The following is a 19937-nucleotide window of genomic DNA, read 5'->3' as shown; positions in this document are numbered from 1 at the left end:
AGGCCAGGAACACATTGACAAAGGAGATTGGTGTTGCTAAGAAAAGCTATGCCAAAAAGCTGCAAAACCAGTTTTCAGCTAACGACCCTGCATCAGTGTGGAGAGGCTTAAAAGATTTCACTAATTACAAGACACCGTCCCCCAGTATCGACAGCAATAAACGTATTGCAAACGAGCTGAATATGTTCTACTGTAGGTTTGACACCTATGAACAGACACCTCACACCCGCCCGGATCATCTCCCTACACAGCCATCAACACCACATCAACACAGCCCGGGCCATCTCCCTACACAGCCATCAACACCACATCAACACAGCCCGGACCATCGCCCTACACAGCCATCAACACCTCCAGCCATCTTCCTCTCCCCCCCTGCTCTTCAGATCAGTGAGGATCATGTACGTCAGATCTTCAGTAAACAGAAGAGAAGGAAAGCACCAGGGCCAGATGGTGTCTCACCAGCCTGTCTGAGAACCTGCGCTGACCAGCTGGCTCCCATTTTCTCACATATCTTCAATAGATCACTGGAACAGCGCAAAGTTCCATCCTGCTTTAAGCGCTCCACCATCATCCCAATCCCGAAGAAGCCAAAGATCACAGGACTCAATGACTACAGACCTGTGGCCTTAACATCTGTGGCCATGAAGTCATTCGAAAGACTGGTGCTAGCATATCTGAAGGACATCACTGGACCCCTGCTGGACCCCCTGCAGTTCGCCTATAGAGCAAACCGGTCTGTGGATGATGCAGTCAACATGGGACTGCATTATACCCTACAACATCTGGACAAACCAGGGAACTACGCAAGGATTCTGTTTGTGGACTTCAGTTCTGCCTTTAACACCATCGTCCCATCACTGCTTGAGTACAAACTGGCCCAGCTCTCTGTTCCTAGCTCTGTCTGTCAATGGATCACCAGCTTTCTGACAGATAGACAACAGCTAGTCAGAATAGGCAAAATCACATCCGACAGCCGCACCATCAGCACTGGTGCCCCCCAGGGATGTGTTCTTTCTCCACTGCTCTTCTCCCTGTACACCAACGACTGCACTGCAAAAGACCCCTCCATCAAACTCATTAAGTTTGCAGACGACACTACTGTTATCGGCCTCATCCAGAACGGTGACGAGTCTGCATACAGACAGGAGGTGGAGCGGCTGGCGTTATGGTGCAGATACAACAACCTGGAGCTGAACACGCTCAAAACAGTGGAGATGATAGTGGACTTCAGGAGAAACCCCCCTGCACTCCCCCCACTCACCATCATGAACAGCACTGTGGCTGCAGTAGAGTCATTCAGGTTCCTGGGCACCACCATCTCTCAGGATCTGAAGTGGGACATTCATATAGACTCTATTGTGAAGAAAGCCCAGCGGAGACTGTACTTCCTTTGTCAGCTGAGGAAGTTCAACCTGCCACAGGAGCTACTCGTACAGTTCTACTCAGCTGTCATCCAATCCATCCTCTGCACTTCAATCACCGTCTGGTTCGGCTCAGCTGCCAAAACCGACCTCCGTAGACTACAGCGAATAGTCCGGACTGCTGAACGAATCACTGGCACAACCCTTCCTACACTTCAAGAACTGTACTCTTCCAGAGTGAGTAAAAGGGCTCGCAAAATCACTCTGGACGCCTCACACCCAGCACACTACCTGTTCGAACTGTTACCGTCTGGTCGGAGCTTCAGAGCACCAAGCACAAAAACAGCCAGACACAGGAAAAGTTTCTTTCCTCAGGCTGTCTACCTTATGAACAGTTAAATATTCCCCTACTGTGCAATAAATATGTGCAATACTTTCTCATACGCACTTGTACACAGCACCTTATATCAATATACAATGCAATACTCTCTACATTCGCACTTGTACACAGCACCTTATAACCTGTATATTTATAACAATCTGTACATACAACTCAACATCCAGGTTACTTCACTAACCGCATCTGTTTAATGTTCATCATTTTTTATTATTATTTTATTTTATTTTTTTGTTTTTGTTATTATTTTGTGTTGTCACTTGTCACTTTATGTACACTGGAAGCTTCTGTAGCCAAAACAAATTCCTTGTGTGTGTGAAGCACACTTGGCAATAAAACTGATTCTGATTCTGATTCTCAAATGATGCTCTAGGCTAGTTTTTAACAGCAGACAATGCTCTAGGCCAGATTTTAAAAGCAAATGGCACTCAAGGTTCCTTTTTAACAGCAGATGACGCCCTAGGCTAGTTTTTATTAGCAGATTGTCCTCTAGGTTAGTTCTTAACAGCAAATAATGCTCTAGGCTAGCTTTTAGGCCAATTGTTTTTACAGCAGATAGCGCTCTAGGCTAGTTTATAACTGCAAATGATGCTCTAGGCCAGGGGTCACCAATCTCGCTCCAATGGTTTAGCTCCAACTTGCCTCAACACACCTGTCTGGATGTTTCAAGTATACCTAGTAAGACCTTGATTAGCTGGTTTAGGTGTGTTTGATTAGGGTTGGAGTTAAAATCTGCAGGACACCGGCCCTCCAGGAACAAGTTTGGTGATGCCTGTTCTAGGCTAGTTTTTAACAGCAGACAATGCTCTAGGCTAGATTTTAAAAGCAAATGGCACTCTAGGTTTCTTTTAACAACAGATGGTGCTCTAGGCCAGTTTTTAACAGCAGACAATGCTCTAGGCTAGATTTTAAAAGCAAATGGCACTCTAGGTTTCTTTTAACAACAGATGGTGCTCTAGGCCAGTTTTTAACAGCAGATGGTCCTCTAGGCTAGTTTTTAGGCTAGTTTTAACCAGCAGATGGCACTCTAGGCTAGTTCATAACAGCAAATGATGCTCTAGGCTAGTTTTTTAACAGAAGACAATGCTCTAGGTTAGTTTTTAATAGCAATTGACCCTCTAAGTTCCTTTTTTAGCAGCAGATGGCACCCTAGGCTAGTTTTTAATAGCAGATGGTCCTCTAGGCTAGTTTTTAACAGCAAATATTTCTCTAGGCTAGTTTTTAAATTCTGTTCTCCTGAACCGTCTATTCATCAAAGAATTCTGATTTTAAGTAACAGTTTTCAATATTATGTTTTGTTGTGCATTCTCGCCACAAGTTCAATAATCACCATGTGCTGCATCATTTAATATAGTAGGTGATTCACAAGGTCTGAAATGGTTTGTATGTGTTTACAGGTATTACAGTGTTCCTATAGCAACTCTGGATTTCTCCTCTCTGTATCCCTCCATCATGATGGCTCATAACTTATGTTACACTACACTACTGCAGAAGAACCAGATTGAAAAACTGGGGTAAGTGTGTGTGTGTGTGTGTGTGTGTGTGAGAGAGAGAGTTTTCTAAAGTGTTCAGATATTTTGTTTAAAGTGATAGTTCACCCCCCAAAATTATAATTTATTTTAATATTCATAATTTATCTTTTATATTCACTTGTTCCAATTTTCTTCTTCTTCTGTTGAACACAAATGCAGATATTTTGAGGAATGTTGGAAACCAGTAGCCTTTAATTTTCATAGTAGGAAAAATAGAAGTCAATGGTTACTCGTTTCAAAATATTGTGTTCAACAGAGGAAAGAAACTTAACTTTGCAAAAACAAGTGGAGGATGAGGAAATGATGACACTGTGTTCATGTTTGAGTCAACTATCATTTTCAGTGTAAATTTTTATCCATTTTACTTGTCATGAACTCTGCATTTTTGTGTTTAGTTTGGGTCCAGAAGATTTCATCAAAACCCCCACTGGTGATTTGTTTGTGAAGAGCTCAGTGAGAAAAGGTCTTCTCCCTGAAATCCTGGAAAACCTGCTGAGCGCCCGGAAAAGGTGATCTTTGATATTTTGTATCTAAAGGGTTTGTTTGACAAAAACTAGGAAAATTAGCCCATACATATACAGTTGAAATGAGAATTATTAGACCTCCTGAATTATTAGCCCCTCTTGTATATTTTCCCCCAATTTCAGTTTAATGAAAATATTGTTTTCAACATATTTCTAAACATAATAGTTTTAATAACTCATTTCTAATAACTGATTTCTTTTATCTTTGTCATGATGACAGTACATGCCATTTTACTAGTTATTTTTGAAGATACTAGTATTCAGCTTAAAGTGACATTTAAAGGCTTCAATAGGTTAATTAGGCAAGTAGGGATAATTAGGCAAGTTATTGTATAACGATGGTTTGTTTTTAGACAATTGAAAGAATATGAAGCTTAAGGGGGCTAATAATATGATTGGTTTGGGCCGGGGTGCGTTTAGCCAAGCTCCTCTGACTGGGTGATGTCACATAATTTGCGACAAACGCAGGAAAGTGATGTGACGCTCTCCACACGTAGCGAAACCGTAGAGGGAAACAGACGGCAAAACGGGAAAATGAAAGTTTGCATACTCCTGGTTGGAAAAAGACGAGTTTAAACAGAGGCTAAAGCCTGTCGCAGAAAACAACCACGTAATTTATTCTATCAAGCTTTGTTTTTTCCGAGCTTATCTGAGTTCTGTTGCAGGGTTGTGCTCCATTTATTTATTTAACGACAACTGTTTATTATCAACTGCTTTCGGGCTACCAGCTACCAGCTAGTTCTATCAAACCTCTTCAGCTGCTTCAGAACGCAGCAGCACGAGTGGTCTTTGATGAACCCAAAAGAGCACATGTCACTCCGCTACTCACCCGTTTGCACTGGCTTCCAGTTGCTGCCCGCATCAAATTCAAAGCTCTGATGTTTGCTTACAAAGTGACCTCTAGCTGTGCTCCTTCGTATCTGCTCTCACTTCTGCAGATATATGTGCCCTCCAGAAACTTGCGTTCTGTGAATGAACGTCGCCTCGTTGTTCCATCCCAAAGAGGGAAGAAATCACTTTCCCGAACTCTCACATTCAATCTGCCCAGTTGGTGGAATGAACTCCCTAACTACATCAGAACAGCCGAGTCACTTGCTGTCTTCAAGAAACGACTAAAAACACAACTGTTTAGTCTCCACTTTTCCTCCTAATCTGCAATTGCCTCTCTGGCTATACCACTAACTGAGCCCTCTTTCTCTCTCTCTCTCTCTCTCTCTCTCTCTCTCTCTCTCTCTCTCTCTCTCTCTCTCTCTCTCTCTCTCTCTCTCTCTCTCTCTCTCTCTCTATTAAAAAAAAAAAAAAAAAAAAAAATTCTACTAATGTTTTGCTTCTTAGACTTTTACACGCCTGAAACTTGTCTATAGCGCTTGTTCACTGCTGCTCTTATAGTTGTGTAAATTGCTTCCTTGTCCTCATTTGTAAGTCGCTTTGGATAAAAGCGTCTGCTAAATGACTAAATGTAAATGTAAATGCTTATCAAGTTAAAGATTTGATACTGATTAGAAAGTGAAGTGGCGATGAGGTCCTAAAATGTTCTGAGAATGTCTTTAAAAAGTCTTAAAAAGGGATTGAAATTACTTTTAGGATTCTTGCATATACCCTGTTAAATAGGTATGGATATCGTTAAGGTTTTAACGCTATTACTACTTTTATCGATACCACATATCAGTTCGGTACTTTAAGAGTTCTCTTATCGGTACTTTTTGTTGTTGTTTTTGTTGTGTTTTTTTTTTTTTTTACAAAAAAAACAAAAAACCAATTGAACAGATTTAACAACACAATTTTATTATTACATTTTTTTATTTAAAATAAAACGAAATCAAAATTTTTTTTTATTTTTCCTGTAAAAGAATGTACTGGTTTGAAGGAAAATTACTCACATGTTTGACTTTTCTGGCTAAAGTTGGGATCTTAGTTTAATGTGCTCCCTGCAGTTGAAAATACCCTCTTTGAGTTGCAAAATGCAGTTAAACGAGATGATGTTTAGGATTTTTGATTAACGCATTCACATAAATGAGATAACAGTGTTTTGAGAGTTAACTGTGTTTTTATTACAGTTTTGGAGCATCTTGTAATGTAAAATAACCTGTTTTTTAATAATTTTTTAAATAAAGTTTATTAACTTTATTACGTTGCAAAATGCAGTTAAATGAGATAATGTTTATGATTTTTCATTAACGCATACACATAAATAAGTTTTAATACAGTTTTGGAGCATCTTGCAATGTGAAAACAAGCTGTTTTTTTATAATTTCTTAATAAGCATAGTTTATTATTAGGCTGTTAGAACTGTGAAGGCTTTTTTTAAATTTTATTTCTAGAAGTATTTATAAAAACATAACACCCAATAGTCATCATGTATATATGTTAACAAAATTATCTCTGTGTTATTACCTGACACTAACTAGAACATGCACCAAAACAATAGCAAACAATATAGCAATTATACAGCACCAACAAAACAAATCTCAGCCAGACAAATGGAATGAGAAACAAAATAGAATGACATGTAAAAAGGAAGGAGAGAAAAAAACATTTCAGAGACATTATTAACCTATCTAAGGAAGGGGCCCCCATATTTCCTCATACAACTTCTGTTTGCCAAATTTAGAGAAACGTAATCTTTCCAGCTTGAGGGAAGAAACCATTTCAGCTAACCATTTAAAACAATTTGGAGGTGTCGTGGGTTTCCACTCCATCAGAATCACTCTCTTGACCAGCACCCTGCCATACACAAGGGAGAGTTGTTGATGTTTAGGCCAAGTTAGAGCCTGGTTTTTAATTTACAATTTTAATGTCCATTTCAAAAACCTGGGAATAAAGTCCAAAGATACTTTTCCAAAATTCAGATTCTTCTGGGCAGGACCCGAAATATGACCATAGGTCCTGACTGCACCATCTCTCACACAAAGAAGAGATAGAAGGATACAGCTTGTAAAGTTTGGCTTTAGTATAGTGTAATCTATGCATCCCTTTAAATTGTATGAGCTGTAGTCTTACATTTATAGAGCAAGAGTCAATACGACTCGATCCCTCTTCTGTGAAGGCTTTTATACTTGACGCGCTCGCTGGAGATTGCCAATTGTGCAGACGAATATCAAATATTGCAAATTAGGAAAGGTTGGTCAGTTAAATTATACTACTGTAAGTAAAGTTTATTCAGCAATAGTTCTCCAGTACCGATAGCAGAGCTGTTGACGTCAGAGCTTATCGATACTTCGGTCTTTTATAATGTATCACCGATACTGATGAAGCACTGAGTTTTGGTACCCATCCCTCGTATAAAAATTAACCAAACATTTTGTATGCTTCATTTCTGCATACTACGACAAAGACACATTTATAGCTTTCGTCTTCAAACCAGCAATCATGAACCAACAAACCTCCATGTCTTTTCCCATTTTCCACACATAAAATGGCCAGTGATTGTGCTACCCATGCCGATCACGCTATAGGCAAACAATCTGAGTTTTTAAAAAATAATTAACTTTTTAGAAAGATAAATGATTTTGAAAACGACACAATCTCAACACAAACACAAATCTAAGCACTTTTTAAACCTTAAAAACACTTAAGCATTTCCATGGATTTACGAACTGTGTGTTTTTACACATTATTTGTTGTCTTTAGAGCAAAGGCAGAGCTAAAGAAAGAAACAGACCCCTTTAAAAAGCAGGTGCTGGACGGAAGGCAGTTGGCCTTGAAGATCAGCGCAAACTCTGTGTACGGCTTCACCGGAGCTCAGGTCGGCAAGCTGCCCTGTCTGGAGATCTCACAGGTCAGCCTCAGCACTCACAGCAGTGATAAATACCATCAGATGGCTTTTTGCAGACGTTCATGAGGTTTCATTTCTTTACCTTCTTCTGTAGAGTGTCACAGGCTTTGGCCGGCAGATGATTGAACAGACCAAACAGCTTGTGGAATCAAGATACACACTAGATAATGGCTACCAGGCTGATGCAAAGGTATTTATAGTGACAATATATATGTTTTAGCCTTCATTTGATTATACATACAGATACATGGTTGCCTGATAAGTGATCATTTGTGTTTCAGGTCATCTATGGAGACACGGACTCTGTGATGGTGAAACTGGGTGTTGCAACTGTGCAGGAAGCAATGAATCGGGGAAAGGAGGCTGCTGATTGGGTCTCCTCCCACTTCGTTCCACCAATCAAATTAGAGTTTGAGAAGGTAATCAAATCAGAATTATGCAACAAGACCTCTAATATGATAGGAATGTTCTGTTAGTAACCTACATAAGATTATATAAACCTGCAAATGAACATTTACTGTATCTGTTTGTATTACTTTAATGGACTTTAGCTAGCATGCACTAACAATTAAAGTTTGTGTGAAATTAAAATGTATAACGTTTATTTTGCTAGCTTACATTGCTATTCTTAAGGTAAATAATTAATTTGTGCATGTTAATCCACTGAAACATAAGTTCGAAGTCTGAGCGTTTGCTTCTGCGTTTGGCGGTTCTTCTCTGATGTCAGTTTCAGCCACAATATTCTTAGCCACGCCCCTTTTACTGTTAGTTTGCTATGAGAAATGATGGGAATGATGCATAATAAGAAAGCCCCGCCCCCTACTCAATATTCTGTTTCAGTTGGAAGTACATCAACATAGTGAAATAAAAGTCTCAGCAACGTCTTGTTCACTCAGACTTTAACAGCTGTATTTATGACTTTACATGAAAAAAAAAAAACGAATAATGGACCAAATGGGAAAAGTCCTGTCATTAATGGCCTGTTTCCACTGAGTGGTACAGTACAATACGGTACGGTATGGGTCGGTACTGGTCACCTTTATCAGGCTTGCGTTTCCACTGCCAAAAGCGTACCACTGGTATTCTTTTGGTGGGTGTGGTGTCTGACAGAAAGTTTCAGTCCACGTCATTCTTGCTCGGGGAAATGTCAAAGTAAAGTGCGAAATAGCCTACTGTAACGTCTAATTACATAAAAATAAATAACTACAACATACATGAACACATTTAGACCCTTACACTCTCCGATATGTTATCAATTACAGAAAAACTACACACAGCATACATTTAGTTCTTATTTGGCTTCAAAAACAACATGCAACATATAGCCCAGTCAGAGCAAACTTGTCATCTGTATCTTTAATCTTCACCAGCACATGTAAATTTGTCATTCCAAGCTCATAATAGTCCAAAAGGAGATGATAATAGTTAAACGTTGCAGTTAGTTTATGTTTTAGGTTCTGGCTTCTCTTTTGTTTTTTTACGCTTAACTCGTGTTTTTCTGTTTCTGAAAGGATCAGATTTCAGCAGCTCTTCAGTAATCATGCCCACGTTATTCTCATCAGCTCAAGAAGTTTGTTATTTCAAATATAGACACTTGCCGAACGCACGCGAGTGAAAACGCTCGGCTCGGGTCGACCATTGCTTGTTATCAGTGATGGGCACTAGCCTGAACTACATTTCTCAGTCGGTCGCTACTTTTTAAATCCAACAGCTTTTCAGTAGCGAAGCTATTTTTTTTTGTCAAGTAGCGCAGTAGCATCCACACAAGCTACATTTACCAGTCGCAGATCAATAAGTAACAGCACCAACATTCACTGAGCTGTGAGGACGGTGTCTAGCCGATGAAAGTAAATCCATATGATGGCGAGAATGACGATTTCTTCTTCCTGTTTTACGATGGTTGACAACAAACTTTTTGGTGCGTTACTGCCACCTCTCGCTCTGGTCGGTGACGTTGCAAATCAATCATTGGGCTGACATGACAAACTTGCTTGATGAAAAGATGACTGAGGGAGAGGAGTTATAAATATATATAGTTTACTGTAGTAAAGGCTAAAGTATACTACGGTTATTACTATTATTTCATGATAGTTATTAATGATACTACAATATGTAAGTTAGTGTAATTTAATGCTTATTCCTAAATATTTCCCTTTACTATACATTGCTATAGTATTTTAAATGCGTAACACCTGGTTTTATTGGATGCTTTGTTTTTGCTGTTATATACTATAATTTGTTTATGTTTGGTACAATATTATTTACAGTAAATAAATGAACTGCCTCATATGATTCATTAACAGTTTTAGTGATCACTAAGATGTGAATGATAATTTAAGTTGCTTTGATTTAAAAAAGAAAATTGCAAAAATAGCTGAAATGAAGCTAAGCCTCTTTTGCAAAGTAGCTTTTAGCTTAGCTTGCTACATTTCCCAGGGTGTAGCTTTTAGTGTAATTAAGCTACATTTTAAGTAGTGTAGCTAATAGCTTAGCTCACTACATTTTTCAAGTAGCTTGCCCAACACTGCTTGTTTTTATATGTATTTATTATTATGGTGTAATGTACGGCTGTGTTTTTAAAAAATGGTGGTTCCTTTGTTTTCATTCTCCTGGCTTTTTGCATGAGCGAGTGACGCATCTCTGTAAACCAATAGCGTTCAGTTGCGCGTCTTAGTCCGCCTTTTGGTACCCTTTTGTTGTGCTAGGTACCCTTTTGACAGTGGGAACGGCCATAAACCCACTTTCATAACATTCTTTTCTTTCTTGAGTAATCAGATTTGCCCATGGTAAATCAATCACGCTTGCTTTATGCGTGAAAACAAATCAGATTCATTCCTACATGCAATGTTTTCAGATCAATTTATGTTTGTGAATAAGAGCTTAAATTGAATCTGCTCATCATATCTTCTCGTCAGAAGACTTTAATTAATCTGTTTAATCTGCAGAACAGAAAATCTCTCAGAAATTCTTTAAAATATTTGGTATCTATTAGGTATCTATTCATTTAACTACTGAGAAAAATTAATTAACTACTACTTCTTGCTATATGGTTAGGATTAGGCACATGTTATTATGTATAATTAATGGTAATTACTAAAGTACGTACATGAAACATGTAACAAGGATGCCTTAAAGTAAAGAATGTTTTTTTTGTGTTACACTTCTTAATCAAGCTCAAATTTAAACACAGTTTTTTTAAAGAGTTTTAAGTCATTAAATTACTTATTTAGTAATTAATTCACTTTTCAGACACAGTCATTTAAAAAAAGTAACTTAAATACAACTTGAATGATGTAATTGATAGTTAATCACTTTTTTTAACTTGCGCAACTCTACTTGCTGTAAAGTGTAGTATTTATTTTAAACCCCACTCTGTCTTCTTTCCAGGTGTATTACCCGTATCTGTTAATCAATAAAAAGCGGTACGCCGGGCTGTATTTCTCCTCCAGTGCTGAACATCATGATAAGATGGACTGCAAAGGAATAGAGACCGTGAGGCGAGACAACTGCCCTCTAGTGGCCAACCTCATCAACACATGCCTCCAAAACATCCTCATTGACAGGTACAGACATTGGCACACTCCGAAAAAAAACCCACACGCTCAGATGCGCAACAGTAGTGACGCACAAACTTACATGCGTAACCGTGAAAACATGACTCTACAAGACCAATAAAAAGGCTTTTCTAGTGACATCTTTTACATATTGTTCCAGCATGCTGAATGGTGTGTTTTGTGCTTCCAGAGACCCTGACGGAGCAGTAACTCATGCTAAAGAGGTAATCTCAGACCTTCTGTGTAACCGCATTGACATCAGTCAGCTGGTCATTACTAAAGAGCTCACGCGCACAGCACAAGAGTATGCAGGAAAACAGGCCCACGTCGAACTAGCAGAGAGGTGTGTGTGTGTGTGTGTGTGTCTTTTTCTTGTGAGCTAAAAATGAGTGATTTTGTTTGTATGTTTATTGTATAATGAATGTTTTTTTAAGAAACCGATATGATTGCATGTTGTACACTCACTGGTCACTTTATTAGGTACTTGTACCCGGTTAGACCCCCTTTTACCTTCAGAACTGCCTTAATCCTTCATGACATAGATTCAACAAGATACTGGAAATATTCCTCAGAGATTTTGGTCCATGTTGACATGATAGCATTACACAGTTGCATGCGAATCTCCCATTCCACCACATCCCAAAGTGCTCAATTGGATTGAGATCTGATGACTGTGGAGGCCATTTGAGTACAGTGAACTCGTTATCATGTTCAAGAAACCAGTCTGAGATGATTTGCGCTTTATGACATGGAGCGTTATCCTGCTAGAAGTAGCAAATAGGCCCAAAGTGTGCCAAGAAAATATCCCCCACACCATCACCAGCAGCCTGAACCTGTGATACAATGCAGGACGGATCCATGCTTTCATGTTGTTGATGCCAAATTCTGACCCTACCATGCGAATGTCGGAGCAGAAATCGAGACTCATCAGACCAGGCAATGTTTTTCCAATCTTCTTTAGTCCAATTTTGGCGAGCCTGTGCGAATTGTAGCCTCAGTTTCCTGTTCTTAGCTGACAGATGTGGCACCTGGTGTGGTTTTCTGCTTGTTGTAACGAGTGGTCATTTGAGTTACTGTTGCCTTTCTATCAGCTAGAACCAGTCTGGTCATTCTCCTCTGACCTTTGGCATTTGCGCCCACAGAACTGCCGCTCACTGGATATTTTCTCTTTTTCTGACCGTTCTCTGTAAACCCAAGAGATGTTTGTGCGTGAAAATCCCAGTAGATCAGCAGTTTCTGAAATGCTCAGACCAGCCCGTCTTGCACCAACAACCATGCCACGTTCAAAATCACCTTTCTTCCCCATTCTGATGCTTGGTTTGAACTGCAGCAGATCGTCTTGACCATGTTTACATGCCTAAATGCATTGAGTTGCTGCCATGTGATTGACTGATTGGGATTTTGTGTTAACGAGCAATTTGACAGGTGTACCTAATAAAGTGGCCGGTGAGTGTATATTGTATATTTAGTATAGGTTTTGCTATGAATATAGTCAGTGCTGCTGATATGGCATTAAAACATAACTTACCTCCTAGGGCTTGAGTGTCCACATATGTGTACAGCACATTTTAGCTCTTAAGTGGCTATTTAAAATACTTTTAATGTTTTATATTTTGTTACAAACATAGTGTCATCCTGCAACTGTTTTGCAGCATATGAAATGTCCCAAACACTGTTTAACTGTCCAAAATGGGCAAAAAATTTTTTTTTACTCTCTGATAGTCAAAGCAAGTTCAAATAAAAATATCTATGTTAAATATGCTTCAAAAAACTTTCAGGAAAAAGTATTTTATGTAAATTCAGACCATGAGTTCACGTATATGGACATCATTTTTCTCTTAAAGTACATCGTATCAAAAGATGATACCTAGGTTTTCATTCTAATTAGGTTCTAATAAGCCCAAATAGTGAAGAGAAATAAAAAATGCATGTAAAAAAACACCTTGGGCCTTAAGAGGATAAATAAATAATTCTTGCGCATATAATAATGTGTGTTTAGGATGCGTAAGCGGGACGCCGGTAGCGCTCCAAACCTCGGAGATCGAGTGCCTTATGTCATCATTAAAGCAGCAAAGGGAGTCGCGGCATATATGAAATCAGAGGTCAGTTTTGATTGTTGCCTATTTAATTGATGCAGATTTTTCTGAGTTGTAGTTAATTTTGTGTTATGCGTTTCAGGACCCCATCTATGTGCTGGAGAACAACATCCCTATAGACACGCAGTACTACCTGGAGCAGCAGCTCTCCAAACCATTACTGCGCATCTTTGAGCCCATTCTGGGGGAGAGCAAAGCTGAGAGTGTGTTACTAAGTGAGTATCGTCTGTTAAAGGGAATGTTCACTCAAAAAACAACAACAACAATAATTTGTTCCTAGTTTAATTACTATATTTAAAAGTTAAGCTGGCTTTATTCTCTTTAGGCAAAAATAAAAGAAGGTTTTTAGCTGAAATCATGGTCCTTGGTGATTTTATAAAAAGGCTACTAGTCAAAAAGCATACACAGGCAAAACAAAATTCTCTCTTCTGTGTGGAGTGATTGCTAAGTGTAACCATAATAGACCGAAAGTTTATTGTTTGCATGTGTTTTTAAGGTTGTGACTAAGTATTTCAAGCGAATTTAAACCATTCAGAAATTTTAGCTTTGTTGGGTAACGCGTTATAAGTAACGCGCATTAGTTATAATATTACTTATCCAAAGTAACAAGCTATATAACGCATTGTTTTTAAAAATAAGTAATATTATTTGAGTTAGTTTTTTCAAAATGTAACGCGATTTACTTTTTACCTTGCTCAATTGGCTTTTATAAAATATATTGCAGAATAAAAATGACCTTAGTCTGGTTGAAAGACACACTTACTGTAAGAGCGTGCTGCGAGGGATCAGACAGTCATCAGGTCTCTTTTTTTTAAAGCAGATGAGTCTGTGTACTGTTCTAGTAACTGAATAACTCAGCACATTGGTTTATTTCGAGTCAGAGGGGGTATCCAGTATGTTAGTACTTACTGAAGACGCAAACCATTTCACGACAACTCAATTCAATCTAATGAACTGGTTCGACCGGTTCACTTAGAAGATCCAGTTGAAACAAACGATTCATTCGCGAATCTCCCGTCATCACTACAGACAGCCAGAACCAGAAACAATGGCAGGTCGGAGAACTTTTGCTAGGGATTCTTGTTATTTTGAATTCATCAAAGAAAAGAATTGGATTGTCGTTAAGTGCAGATTATGTGTAAGTAAAACTCTTGACAACTGCAAGAAACACGACATCGAAAACAAACTAAACAAAACTGGATGCAAAGCACTTCTCCTGCACCCCATCTTCAGCTATGATTGACTTCAGTTCACATTCTCCAGGTAAAACCACTAATTCGACTAAACTTAAAAAATGGTTATTTCTTTTATTGTTGAGGAGATGCAGCCACTGTCTACTGTAGAAGCGACTACGTTTTGTAATATTATACCATTTTTTTCTGTTTAAGGAAATGATTTACACATTTGTTAAGGCCACGTGAAGCTATTTATTCAATGTATAAAGCTCAAAGATTTATTGTGATTTTGGGGATGTTTTATCATCTTACTGATCATTTTGTTGTTAAACATTTTAAAGGTTTAAAATCTGTTTTTGCTTTAATATAACTTAATTCATGTTAGTACTCTTATACTTTATTGCAGTCTTTATCTCAATGGACAGTGAATTTACATTTTTACATTTAGTCATTTAGCAGACGCTTTTATCCAAAGCGACTTACAAATGAGGACAAGGAAGCAATTTACACAACTATAAGAGCAGCAGTGAACAAGCGCTATAGACAAGTTTCAGGCGTGTAAAAGTCTAAGAAGCAAAACATTAGTAGAATTTTTTTTTTTTTTTTTTTTTTTTTTTTTTTTTTTTTTTTTTTTAGAGAGAGAGAGAAAGAGGGCTCAGTTAGTGGTATAGCCAGAGAGGCAATTGCAGATTAGGAGGAAAAGTGGAGACTAAACAGTTGCGTTTTTAGTCGTTTCTTGAAGACAGCAAGTGACTCTGCTATTCTGATGTAGTTAGGGAGTTCATTCCACCAACTGGGCAGATTGAATGTGAGAGTTCGGGAAAGTGATTTCTTCCCTCTTTGGGATGGAACAACGAGGCGACGTTCATTCACAGAACGCAAGTTTCTGGAGGGCACATATATCTGCAGAAGCGAGAGCAGATACGAAGGAGCACAGCTAGAGGTCACTTTGTAAGCAAACATCAGAGCTTTGAATTTGATGCGGGCAGCAACTGGAAGCCAGTGCAAACGGGTGAGTAGCGGAGTGACATGTGCTCTTTTGGGTTCATCAAAGACCACTCGTGCTGCTGCGTTCTGAAGCAGCTGAAGAGGTTTGATAGAACTAGCTGGTAGCCCGGCTAGCAGAGAGTTGCAATAGTTCAGTTTGGAGAGGACAAGAGCTTGAACAATGAGTTGAGCTGTATGTTCAGATAGGAAGGGTCGGACCTTTCTAATGTTGTAGAGTGCGAATCTGCAAGATCGGGCAGTTCTAGAAATGTGGTCAGAGAAGTTCAGTTGGTCATCAATCGTAACTCCAAGGCTTTTTACCATTTTGGATGCAGTGATGGTTGCTCCATCCATCTGGATTGAAAAGTTATGGTGAAGAGTCGGGTTGGCAGAAACTTCAAGCATTTCCGTTTTCATGAGGTTAAGCTGGAGATGATGATCTTTCATCCAGAGTGAAATGTCTGACAGGCAGGCTGAAATGCGAGCTGGAACCGAGGGATCATCAGGGTGGAAAGAGAGGTATAGCTGGGTGTCATCAGCATAGCAGTGGTAGGAAAAACCATGTTTCTGGATGACTGTTCCTAAAGATGCCGTGTAGATAGAGAAGAGAAGTGGTCCAAGCACAGAGCCCTGAGGTACCCCAGTGTATAGATGCTGTAGGTTGGACACCTCTCCCCTCCCTTAGTTAAGTTAATTTACTTAACTAATAACACAAAACATTCAAAAGTAGCAGACACATTACTTTACATGCTTTCATTAATCTGTATATACAGCATGTATTGCTCAAGGCACAGGAAAATCTCAACATATCAAAGAAAAATTCAATACCGTAATTGCATTCACCCCCCCCCATTATCATGGATCCCTATTGCAAACTCTAACCTGTTTTTGCCTTTTTGATTTTTCAGAGGGAGATCACACCCGCTGTAAGACAGTCTTGACCTCCCGAGTCGGTGGTCTCATGGCTTTCGCTCAGAAACGAAGCACTTGCATCGGCTGCAGAGCTGTGCTCAAAACTGATGGTGTGTATCTAGTGCTTGTTTGTTGAGGAGATCTGGAGTACTCTATAGCGATGTATTTTTAAAATAGATTTTGGATGTCTCCCTTATCTGACCCATTCATTTCAGGTTTTGTAAAATGTGTACTGTTGGTGTGCCTTCAGGAACAGGGTTGGGAAATCACTGCTCTGTAGTACCACGTGATTGTCATTTATTTGATTTGTTTTGTTCTCCACAGTGGCTGTATGCGACTTCTGCAAAAAGAGAGAATCCGAGCTCTATCAGAAGGAGGTTTGTTTTGTTGATTTTTATTTTTATATTTTTATTTATTTATTTTTCACAATTTTCTTTCATTTTATTATCTTGGCTTTAATTTTTATGCATGTATCCTTGTATGTATCTTTTCCCCTCATATTACATGTATATGTAAGCAAAGCACTTTGAGATGCTACTTTTAAGGGCGCTATAAATCCATTTTTTATTATTATTCTTAAATGCACAAATGTTGTGTAATTGTTTTTTTGCTGATAGTTGTTGATGTGTTTCTTTTAGATTGCTCATCTGTCAACACTAGAGGAGAAATTCTCTCGCCTGTGGACTCAGTGTCAGCGCTGTCAGGGTTCACTTCATGAAGATGTGCTTTGCACCAGGTATTTATACACATTCATGCATATATTGAATATTTAATGTAGGGCTGGACAATATATAATTTCTGCATTGATGCTATTGCAGTGTGCAAATCTGCTACAGTCGACTCGTGATTATAGTTGACCAGGAGCCACAATTCATTGCATATTCTGTAGTCTTGTCAAAAGTTATACCAGAAAAAAGTGTAAGTTTATCATTTGTATGCCTTTTTTTAAGGCATATGACTGTTTTAAGTAAGTTTAAAAGCATTAAAAAAGCATTCAGGTACACGTAATTGTAACGTTTTTAGTTTAAGATTAATTGTTTATTTGTACAATGAGTATTATATGGTATTTTAAATTTGATTATTCAATTTCTATATCTGAATACTGTTAGACTGTCCTAAAAAAACATGAAACAATGTTTATTTATATTTGGATCTTTGCTCTGTTGTATTCATCCATATAGTTTATTTCTAATGTTTAATGCAAGCAAACTCCCCTACAGTTCAAAAGTGTTAAGCAGACATGCAAATAGAAAAATGCTAATACATTTAGAAAACTTAATTATTTTGTTAACACAAAATCACAAATTCTTACATTAAAATGACAAAAAAATAAATAACCTCAGATCTTTGACAAAACCGTTCACCCTAAACAGGAAGCAGTGAGGTTCGTCACTTTTTAAGCACCCCCAACATGTTGCGGTTGCCACTATTTGCAACATGTTTCTGTATTTGCATGTTGTGAGAATTTGGTGTGTTTGTTGTCAAACTGATGATGTTTTCTCATTTTATTAGTACTTTTTTTTTAATTACATGTGTTTTCTTAACTCGCAATGCGTTTGAGCTCTCTCAGCCACCATACACTCCCCCTAATAAATCCTTTCAATCAGACTACAGCTATTATTTCCAAATAGAGCTGTATAAGTCACCTGGTAAAATTGCATTCATATCGCAATGCAGTGCAATATTACAGAAAATCAAAATATTGCAATGTTATTGTCTTCCGAATTTGCTTAATTTACTGTATATTTAGAAGGATATAAAATGTTTTGATTAAAATCTCTGCTTTTCAGTCGAGATTGCCCCATCTTCTACATGAGGAAGAAGGTGCAGAAAGATTTAGACGATCAGGAGAAGCTCGTCTCTCGTTTCGGCTGGTGATCGATGACAATTATTTTCCTTCTCAACATTCATTTCTCAACGTCTTCTTACCTCAAAGATGGAGTCTGTCAAACTCCAGATTGTAAAGAATCTTCATTTTGTAGTGGCTGAATAAATAAGTGCATTTTTGTAAAATGGCTGTCATTTTTTGCTTGTGATTTCTGTTTACTCCTTTAGAATATGATTTAATCCAAAAGCAATTTACAAATGAGGAAAACATGTATGTTATGCATCATGAAGACACAAATAAACACAAGTAGTCCTGGTAATACAACATTTTCCCAATGCAGTGGTGTGGGATTATTCCACCAGTGAGGAACAGTGAAAGAAAAAGTTCTGGAAAATGATTTTTGGGATGGTACCATGAGGTGTGATGTTCATTTACTGACCATAGGCTTCTGGATAGGATGTATGTGTTACAGTATTCTGGATATAGACGTGTAAAAGCAAATAGAAGTAGGTTAGTGTGGAGCCTCAAGGTTTTTTTTTTTGATTGTTTAATGAAATCTATCTTTAACTGATTTAAATGCTGTGTCCCAATTTGCATTCTATCCATCCTAAACAGTATTTGAAAATAGAATTCGTATGTCCCAAATCATATATGTTGAAAAGAGTATGCCAAAGGTTCCCGGATGGTTTACTATTTCCAGTAAAAAAAAATGTAAACGTAAAACCGTACATAATAGCTGTGTCACGATTTAGATGCTGGATCTTCCGAAGGATGCATTCGAAGTGAGCTGTGTCATTGCGGCGCGACTAAGGCGGTCTCATTTAAATAAAAAAAAATACAAAGGCTCTCGTGTCAAGGTTCTCCTTCAAACGCAGCCTTAAAATGCATCCTCCTCGCAGATAATAAAGGACACAACAGTGGATCCTTCGAGGCCTCGCACTGATAACGGCAGGACGATTTTAAAGGAAAACTGGTTTAAATGTATGAATTAAGTTTATTTTACTTGGATATCTAAAAACATGTCAAAAAACAAAGAGTATGACATGTCTTACTAAAAACTGATTTTATAGACAGTGTACACGTTTATGTGTACATGTATGAATCAGAAGAAATATATTTCCAGCTTCTGTATACCTTGTTTTGCCTTCAGAGTGCTTAAAATAAGTTTTAAAATCACTTTGAAAAAACGTCATTAGAAATTTTATCAGCGCTTATTAACAGCAGCTGTTACGGTTGCCTGGTGATGATCTGTCCTCGGTAGGCTAGGTCGGCTCAATTCAAAACGCTGGGTGGACTTCGAAAGATTCCCGTTTGCCTCTGAAATGAGACACAGCTACTCTAATCACTGATTTTGCTCATAGTACATTGCGCGTTGGACGTGAATTGGATTAGAACCAAAGAGCTTAGATTATATACTCTTTGTTAGAACCACAAACGCGGGTGAAAAGTGTAACTACAAACATGGCGGACACGCGAGACCAACCGTCAACTAGAGAGGCTTCGGTAAAGATGCTTCTATGACTGCTCATTAATATCTAGCCCACTGGAAAATATTTCAGTCGTGTTGTCTGTGTAATATTTAATCTGCAACAACAATACTGAACTTATATAAAGACGTGTTTGGATATTAACGTCTGAATGCAGAATTACCCAAAGACCTGAGGAGATTTCTCTGCATGAAAGACTCGTGAATGGGAGATTATCCTGCTGCTGCTGCTTCAATAAGGTAGGTAATTAAATATGAAAGAAATGTGGATGATATGTGAATGGCTGACAGGCCTCACCATAACTAA

At 38.3% G+C, this 19937-nt stretch overlaps 1 protein-coding gene across 1 annotated transcript in view; it reads left to right on the top strand.

Moving 5' to 3' along the window:
- pold1 (polymerase (DNA directed), delta 1, catalytic subunit) overlaps positions 1 to 18329 on the top strand; it is a 38429-nt gene extending 20100 nt beyond the window's left edge. The window contains exons 15-27 of the mRNA XM_056453235.1: positions 3159 to 3275; positions 3689 to 3802; positions 7448 to 7595; positions 7687 to 7782; positions 7874 to 8011; positions 10980 to 11155; positions 11337 to 11489; positions 13146 to 13248; positions 13325 to 13457; positions 16313 to 16426; positions 16641 to 16693; positions 16955 to 17052; positions 18107 to 18329. Coding sequence (XP_056309210.1) covers positions 3159 to 3275; positions 3689 to 3802; positions 7448 to 7595; positions 7687 to 7782; positions 7874 to 8011; positions 10980 to 11155; positions 11337 to 11489; positions 13146 to 13248; positions 13325 to 13457; positions 16313 to 16426; positions 16641 to 16693; positions 16955 to 17052; positions 18107 to 18194 — 1531 coding nt within the window. The 3' untranslated portion in view covers positions 18195 to 18329. The remainder of the gene's footprint in view (positions 1 to 3158; positions 3276 to 3688; positions 3803 to 7447; positions 7596 to 7686; positions 7783 to 7873; positions 8012 to 10979; positions 11156 to 11336; positions 11490 to 13145; positions 13249 to 13324; positions 13458 to 16312; positions 16427 to 16640; positions 16694 to 16954; positions 17053 to 18106) is intronic.
- Positions 18330 to 19937: the final 1608 nt, after the last annotated feature.

This window comes from Danio aesculapii, chromosome 3 (assembly GCF_903798145.1).
Source record: "Danio aesculapii chromosome 3, fDanAes4.1, whole genome shotgun sequence".
Lineage (NCBI taxonomy): Eukaryota > Metazoa > Chordata > Actinopteri > Cypriniformes > Danionidae > Danio > Danio aesculapii.
This window is presented reverse-complemented; position numbering and strand designations above follow the sequence as displayed.